The 8,867-nt window shown below is 32.3% G+C and overlaps 1 protein-coding gene across 1 annotated transcript; it reads left to right on the top strand.

The window, feature by feature from the left end:
- The first annotated feature begins 1,736 nt into the window (after positions 1-1,736).
- On the top strand, positions 1,737-7,569 carry LOC117905996. Its single transcript, XM_034818917.1, has 4 exons — positions 1,737-1,943; positions 3,372-3,727; positions 3,826-4,267; positions 7,462-7,569. Exons 1-4 carry the CDS (start codon positions 1,737-1,739, stop codon positions 7,567-7,569), a joined length of 1,113 nt encoding a protein of 370 aa, XP_034674808.1.
- Positions 7,570-8,867: the final 1,298 nt, after the last annotated feature.

The following is an 8,867-nucleotide window of genomic DNA, read 5'->3' as shown; positions in this document are numbered from 1 at the left end:
CTTGGAAAACTTCCTCACAAAGATATACAAATAAAGATCTCTCAAAATCCTAGTAATAGAACTTTAGGCTCAAAGATACAAGAAAAACTAGGATTGAATGGTGCACTAAAGATATGCAAGTTTTGGAATAATGGTGCACTCAAAAATACTCTTCTAAGGCTCAAATATACTTAAGAATGATTTAGGAAGGTTAAGCTCTTTAAACAATGAAGATTGGAGCCTTTTTATAGAAGAAAAAAGTCAAACTAGCCGTTTGGGCTTCGACCGGTCGAGCTGGGGGTCGACCGGTTGACTAGCCGTTAGCATTTAATGCTTGGCAGGTGACCGTTGGGCCTCGACCGGGCCTCGACCGGACCTCGACCGGACGAGGTTCAACCTTGACCGGTTGAACAACCGTTCTGGGAGAAAGAGAAAATTTTTGCATTTTTCGAACGGTCGACCGGTTACTGTTCATACCCCTCAACCGGTTGAGCTGGGGGTCAACCGGTTACTGTTCATCCGGTTCAACCGGTTGAGCCATTTTTGGCTCAACACCCAACTTTTTCAACTTAAAACCTTTAAAACAAGTTTGGAAAATATTTGACACAAGGTTTTAATTGAAAACATGAAATCATCCAATTTTAAAAGGATTTAAAATGAATTAATTCTTGGATGATTTTGGTGCATAAGTAAAGAATGTAATGCATGAAAAACCTAGTGCACCAACAACCTTACAAAGAGATCCTAAGAAGCTTTGGTCTTGAAAAAATCTTCTCTTTGAGGTGGTCTTCTTCTTCATGATTTCTCCTTGACTTGATTTGCCTTTGGATTGCCATTTTGGAAATCATCTTGCCTAATTACACTTAAAATATAATCATTAGTTTTAAACAATGTTTTGTTATCATCAAAACCGAGATTAACCAAACCTTGGTTTCACAATAATTAAGGCAAATAAGGGTAAAAATGTAAAATAAAAATATGAACTTAGAAATAAGTTAATTATTTTTACTTATTACTTGAAATTATTTTTTACTTTAAATCATACCATTGAGTTATTTTACCAAGCATATTTAATTTACTTAACGACTTAAATTAAGTTATTACTTAAGTCACTTTAAGTTATTAAGTTGGTTTACCAAACACCCATTTAGTTTAATTCTTATATCTACAATTTATTTTTTCATTTTAACAACGGTTAATTCATTTTCATTATTTACATATGAGTACCTAAATTTCATCACCAAAGGGCAAGTGAAATTGAGATTTTTCTTCATATCTCTACTTTAAGCCTCCTATAAGCTTTATTGAATTAGGAAGCTTTATTGCAATTAGCTCATTGGAATCATGCATTATTGTAAGAAGAAGAGGGTCCAAAGTCAATTGTTCTTGGATGCATTAATTATTTGCCAATCATTTAATTTTTAAATACATCTAAATTCCAAACTTGTAGGTAAGACAATGTCATGGTTTTAAAAACCGGATCGGACCGGACCGGCCGGTCCGACCGGTTGGACCGCCGGCCGATCACCGTTTCATTTCGGTTTGGTCATTAGATCGGATGGAGACCGAACCGGGATTGGACAGTTTGAACCGACGGTCCAACCGATGAACCGGATGAACCGGCCGGTTCAAATGATTTTAATTTTTTTTTTTTTTACAGCATTAAACGACGTCGTTTTGGTTGCTTATATAAGGAAATTAAAACCAGACTGACCTCCAAGCCGCCGACCCTTCCTCCTCTGGTCACCGTCAACGCGATGCCCACAATAGCCCCGCCGGCAGCCTCGACGCCCACAACAGCCGCGACGCTCATAGCAGCACTGTCGGCAGCTCGTGACTCCCACAGCAGCACCGCCGGCAGCTCGCAACGCCCACAAGCCACAACAATCCCGTCGGCAGCCCACTCTCTTCTCTCTTCGCAATCTCCGTGGCCCTACTGCAGTCAAGCGCTCATTCTCGGTTGGGTTTTTTTTTGTTAAAATTTTATTTTTAATTTGAATATATACTAGTAGAACCTCTTGATTATTGGCTGCTTGGTGAACAATTCAAAGTGAGAGATCTTGGTTTCACCATCATGTATAAGGCCAATTAGTAAAGATTTGTTTGAAATGTACTTTATCCCAAAAAGCTTAATAGATTATTTGTTGGTTTTGTTTAGATGATTAATTTCTATGACACTATTAAAACTGGAGTTTTTTCGCTTTGATTTTGAATATATGGTGAATGGAGCATCTAATGTGAAAGTTATTTGCTCAACATGAATGGATGAGTGTTATAATTTTTCTATGTATTGATTATGGGGCATCCTTTCAAATTTTCAATGCCACAACTGGATCTGGATTAACATATTGAACTGGCAAACGGTTATGCTTCTGAATCTTTCAAAACTTAGTAAGTTAACACCAGTTGAACATTTGCAAGGAAACTTAATTCAAAAAGTCTAGAACATATAAGATGTGAGAAATGCTACACCATTTAATGTCTACTCAACTCGAGAAAGCCTTAAATCTCCAATTACTTCAGGTAGTTCTCCTAATGAACGGTGTTTTTGGCGCTTTTCAATCTTGTGAGTTTTGATAATGCCCTTTGGTCAATGGCTAATTGTCTTTAGTGGGATACTCCTGTAGAGCAGTGGACTGTTTCATTGTGCTTGTATTTTAACTAGAGGTGTTGTGTGCTTAATTTCCAACTTCTATCTTTGTAATTTGAATTTATTTGTGATATGCCTAGTGCATGTAGTAAAGCTTGTCTGATTTGAAAAGCTTTGAGTCTCTCCTGAAATCTTAAAAAGGTTTTGGGGCTGCCCTGTCAAATTTTGTTGAATATTATTCCATGTCAGGTCCATGTTTTGGTGTTGGAAATGCCTTTTTCGGGATGATCTTGGAAATGCTATAATTTTATTGTTAGTTTTTTAGATGGAAATCTGAAAGATCATTTTAAATTGTCGTTTTCATGTAATCTAAGCCATTTATGAAACATGTTCTCCTATGATTAGAAAATCCATTTTATGATATTAGATTGCAACTCAACCATAGATTCATGTGCCTAAAATGTGATAATGATTTGATGTTTGATTATCTAAGGAATCATAGGTGAAAAAGTGTATTTTTTTACTATCATTAATATGTGATATGTGATTGTAAATTGTTGATGACTTGATTATAAATCATTAAATTGTTGATGACTTTCATTCTCTAGATTGATGTGGGATTTTTGTTTCTAATTTGATAGGGAAATAAAAAATGGCATCAAACTTGACTCCATCCTCTAGTCAAGATTCAACTACCCATTCTCAATCAAGTAGAAGTAAGACCGATCCTGCATGGGAGCATGTTTCTGAAGAAAGATATGGAAATGAAATGAGAGCTCTTATTTGTTTGTTTTGTAAAAAGATTACAAAAGGTGGAGGTATTCATAGAATGAAACTACATCTTGCTGGAGTGAAAGGAGATATTGGTCCATGTAAATCGGTTCCACCTGATGTCAGATTTCACATGGAAAATTCTTTACAAGAGTTTGTGAATGCTAAGAAAGCAACCAAAGAAGCAGATGAATATAGAAATCCTTATGGTCCTAATGTTTCACAATTTGAAGGGGATATGACAGAAGGTGAAGAAGAGGTTCAAGAAATGCAAAGTCGTATGGCAGCTAGTAGTGGAAAAAGGAAAAAATCAACAGTGGATAAGTATTTTGCACCAAGAAATATTGAAGGAGCTCAACCTTCCATGAGGAGTGTGCTAGCTGGGCGGTTGGGAGATTCTTTTATTATGCATGCATTCCTACCAATGGTGTGAATTCTTTCTACTTCAAGCCAATGTTGGATGTTATATCTGCAATTGGTCCTAGATATAAGGGTCCAAATTACTATCAGTTGCGGATTAATCTTTTAAAGGATGCCAAGAAGGAAGTTCAGTTACTTGTGGACTCTTATCGTGCAATTTGGGCAAAAGTTGGGTGTACAATAATGGGTGATGGTTGGACAGATAATAGACAAAGAACACTCATCAACTTCCTTGTGTATTGTCCTGAAGGAATATCGTTTGTGAAATCAGTTGATGCAACTAATTTGTTTCAGTTATTTGATGAGGTGATTGAATGGGTGGGTCCACTCAATGTAGTTCATGTAGTGACTGATAATGCAGCAAATTATGTGGCCGCGGGGAGATTGATTTCTCAGAAGCATAAACACATTAATTGGTCACCTTGTGCAGCTCATTGTCTTAATTTGATCTTTAAGGATATTGGTAAGATAGACCATGTTACTGAACTTGTAAGACGTGCATCAAAGGTGACAATTTTTGTGTATAATCATGTTGCTTTGTTAAGTTGGTTGAGAAAAAGAGAAGGATGGACAGAGATTCTGCGACCTGGTGCAACTCGCTTTGCTACTACTTTCATTGCACTCAAGAGTCTTCATGATCATAAACATGACTTGCAAGCTTTGGTGACTAGTAAGTTCTTTGTGGACTCTAGATATTCAAAGGATTATAAAAGCCAAGTTGCAGTTTCCATCATCTTGGATAATAGATTTTGGAATGATTGTTTGATTGTTGTGAATCTTATGTCTCTACTAATGCGTTTAGTATTGTTGATTGTGATGAGAGGCCTTCGATGGGATATGTGTATGAAGCCATGTATAGGGTTCGTTTGGGCATCAAGAAATTGTTTAACTACAGCGAAAGACTATACAAGCCTTATACAGAGATCATAAAGTAACGTTGGGATCAACAACTAAAGAAAAACATTCATTCAGCAGCTTATTAGTTGAATCCATGTTTCCAATATGATCAGGAAAACTTTTGTAATAAGCCAAATGTTATTGGAGGTGTCATGGATGTTATTGATCAAAATGTTCTGAAAGGCAAGCTTGAAACAATGAATGAAATGAGGTTATTTCGTGATTGATTGAGAAGTTTTGGAAAAGACCTTGCTTATTCTTCACGTGAAGTACTTCAATCTGGTAAAATATTATTTTCATTTATTAGTGTGTTTGTTCTTTTTTATTAGTTACCTATTTACTATTCAATATTTTAAACTTGCTAATGTGTTTTATTTTTTTTCTTATTTTTAATGTGAAATGGTAACTAGATGAATGGTGGAGGCTACATGGATACAGTGCACCACATTTACAAAAGTTGGCTATTCAAATATTGAGCCAAATCGCATCGTCTTCTGGATGTGAGAGGAATTGGAGTGTCTTTGAACGTATACATACCAAAAGAAGGAATAGATTGGAACATCAAAGGCTTAATGATCTTGTATACGTTCATTACAATTTGCGGCTAAAAAATCGGTATAAATGTTTTCTTAATTGTTTTGAATTTAAACTCTTCTATTCACAATTATGAATAATTATATGCTTTTCTTTTTTAGGTTTTATAACAAGAAAAGAATCTATGATCCCATTGACTATGCATGCATTGATGAGACCGATTTTTGGATAGTTGATGACGATCAGCCAGTAGAGCTAGATGTTGAAGAATTGGAAAATCTTCTATATGAAGAAGGGTCAATTCCAATAAATGAAGTGGAAGGTTCAAGTTCTCACATTGGTTAGTAAAATATTTAAACTTATAAAAGTTCAATAATTATATTTTTTTTCTTCAAAAATGATTTCTTATTGATATATATTCAATATTTTTGTAGATGATGAGGATGGTGGTGACGTGGCTAGAGAAGGGCTTAATGTGGAGAATTTTGGTTTTCCAAATGCTCATTTTCAATCTCCATATTCCAATTTCCAAAACGAATGAAGACATAAATTTTATATTTATTAGTATGCAAAAATCTTCATGAATATTCAAACATTGACATGTTATGTTTTTATTTTGAGTAATTATTTAAGTGTTGCGGATCTATGGTTGACATTTGTATTATTTGTTATGGACAATGTGTTAAGTTAACAACTCTTTGATAATTTGGTTATTATAGGATATTAATGGTTTGATTATTTGATAAATATTGAGTTTATTGACATTATGAATGTATAACATCTTATATTGTGTTATAAATATCATATATGATAATTGATGACTTCTACAGGTAAAACATTTTGTGACAAAACTCAAGTTACTCAATAAACAAAGTAGATGCTGTCAAAATTTACATAGAATTTATTAATTTTTAATTTTTTATATTATATAAAATAATAAAATATATATTTATGACGTCACCAGTTCGATAGCGGTTCGACCGACGGTCCGACCAGTGAACCATGAACCGGTAACTTTTTCAGTTCAATGACTGGTCCGGTTTTTAAAACATTGGACAATGTCTATTGTTGAATAAAATATAAAAAATAAAATTGTATGTTTTTCTCATTACATTTTCAGAATATGTAATTTTCTTGAGAAAATGAATTTCTATAATTATTATAATTAAATGTTTTTGCATTCATTTTTACAATCATTTAATGCATAAATATTCCTTTCATTTAAAGGCAAATATTTACTTCCATCTTCTTTTTTTTAGATTATATGAATTAATTCTCACTTAGTAATTACAAAATGAAATACAATTTCAATATTTTTTTATAAACTAAAAAGTTAATGAAGATTAAATTAATGAGTTCAATTATAAATCCCCTTATTCTTTTTTATTTGAAAGGTTTAACCCTATTGTTTTGTCTAAAACTTGGATGGGTGATTAATCAAAATAAATTACTAAAATGATTAAATCCAATTTATCTTTTCTAAACTTAAAAAGCAACTATATTGTAAACTTACTTGCTTATAATATTTATATAAATTAAAATTTATATAATATGTCAAAAGAATTAATATGCAAAAGTTTATGTCTGAAATTTTTTTAGCTTTTAAGCATGTATCCATCATCTTTTGTTGTAAATTAAAGTTTCTAGGTGATTTTCATGGATATTTTCAATCTTGTGGATACCAAAAATATCCAAGAAATTGTATTTCTATTTAAAAAAATCTAAAATATATAACTAAGATAGAGTTACAATCAATGTTTTCATAATCGAACTAGTCATTGAATCAGAAAAGTTACCAATTCACGGTTCACTGATTAGATCAACGGTTGAATCGGGATCGGACCGGTGATATCATAAATATGTAATTTATAAATTATTAAAATTTAAAATAATTATAAAAAAATAATGATAATTTATATATTATTTAAAAATTAAAGTTTTATTTGAAAATCCAAAAATTAGTTTCAAATTTAAAATTTAAAGTAAAATCATAATTTTAATTTAAAATTAAAAAAATTAAAATTCATTTTTAAATAAAAAAACTTATTTTAAAATCTGAAATTTATTTAAAATTGTAATGTTTTTATTAATTTAAATTAAAATCATAAATTTTAAACATGAAGTAAAAAAATAATAACTATAAAAATAAATAAATAATAGTGAGATGAGGTAAAAATAATAATAAATAAATAAATAATTGGAAGAAAGGAGAAGAGGGTCGGGCAAAAAAGGGAACAGTTTGTCACTTTTTCCAGTATGGGGGGCTCCAGTGTGATCGCTGGGAGGAAGGGGGTTTTCCAGCAGCACGGGGTGAGGAGGAGGGGGGCGGGGGTTGGCTTTTCCGGCGTAGGGTGTGGACAGGAGGGTTCCTGGGGTAGCATGGGGACGGGGTTTTCAGCACGGGGGGGTGTTCCGACGGGCAAAAAATGGAAGTTTTTCCAACACAGGGGGGTTCCAGCGAAGGGTGGGTGGGTTTCCAGCGCGGGGTGGGGGTGGGGAGTTCCAACGGGGTAGCGGGGGTCTTGCCGGCGAGGGACGACGACAGTGGAAGGAAAAAAAAAAAAAGTTGAACTGAACTGTTCGGAGGGAACCGGACAGTTTGCCAGTCAGACCACCGGTTTAACCAATCCAATTCATGTTCAACCACTTTCCCGTCCAATTGATCGGATCAGAACGGTGACCGACCATCAGTCAGACCAGCCAATACGATCCGGTTTTTAAAACCATAGTTGCAACTAAGTTGCAAATTCAAAGTATATCTAGAACGTGTTTGTCAGTGATTTTAAAAAATATTTCTAGTCTTTTTTAACACTTAAAATTTTTTATCTTTAAAATGTATAAAAAAAAATAAAAAAATAAAAGAAAAATAAACTATAAACACTTATTAGAATCACTGTCAAACACAGTCTTATAAATATATTTGACAATAATTTTAAAAAGTGTTTACACTATTTCTAATACTTAAAATTTTCAAAGGAAATGTTTCTCCCCTTTCTAAAATTACTGTCAAACACACTCAAGTGTTCTTCCAAGAAACGTTACAAGTGATTTTTCATATTTTTAAAAGTATGTTCTAAATTTTATCAAACGCTAAATTTTTTTAAAAAAACTTTTTAAGCTAAAAACGTTTCCTAAAATCACTATCAAATGATTTTTTTAGTCCAACATAGTCATAATAAAAAAAATTATAAAAAATTTGAAAAACACCTAATAAAAAAATTAGTAATTATATTTAACAGGTGTAGTAACAATAAATTTCAATTATCTTCATTGTTGTTACATTCCATATACAAATTGAACAAATAAAGTAGATAAAGTAGCATATGAAGCACATGAATGTCAGTGTCAACTTTTTATTATTGAAAATTATAAAAATTTAAGGTTATCAAATAAACTTTGATTCGATAAAGCATCCAATAACAGTTTTTAAAAACTGTTTTTTAAAGTTGTTTTCAAAAACACTTCTCAAACAAAACTTGAAGTGTTTTTAGTGAAAATGTTTTTCAAAAAAATATTTTTTTTTTAAATCACCTATAAAATATTTCTTCAAAAAACATTACAAGTAATTTTCAACACTATCAATGATTTTTCAATTTTTTAAAAATATTTTCTAAATTTTACTAAATACCAAATAGTTTTTTAAAAAACACTTTTTAGATTTAAAAAGCCTCTTAAA

Source organism: Vitis riparia, chromosome 2 (assembly GCF_004353265.1).
Source record: "Vitis riparia cultivar Riparia Gloire de Montpellier isolate 1030 chromosome 2, EGFV_Vit.rip_1.0, whole genome shotgun sequence".
Taxonomy (NCBI): Eukaryota; Viridiplantae; Streptophyta; class Magnoliopsida; order Vitales; family Vitaceae; genus Vitis; species Vitis riparia.
This window is presented reverse-complemented; position numbering and strand designations above follow the sequence as displayed.

What these genes read in the sequence shown, in the direction of transcription:
- LOC117905996 (XM_034818917.1), top strand. Translation starts at nt 1,737, where the DNA reads ATGCCCACAATAGCCCCGCCGGCAGCCTCGACGCCCACAACAGCCGCG. An exon ending in AAGCGCTCATTCTCGGTTGG is followed by an intron (nt 1,944 to 3,371) that starts GTTTTTTTTTGT and finishes TTTTGTAAAAAG; the next exon opens with ATTACAAAAGGTGGAGGTAT. An exon ending in TTGTAAGACGTGCATCAAAG is followed by an intron (nt 4,268 to 7,461) that starts GTGACAATTTTT and finishes GGGGGGCTCCAG; the next exon opens with TGTGATCGCTGGGAGGAAGG.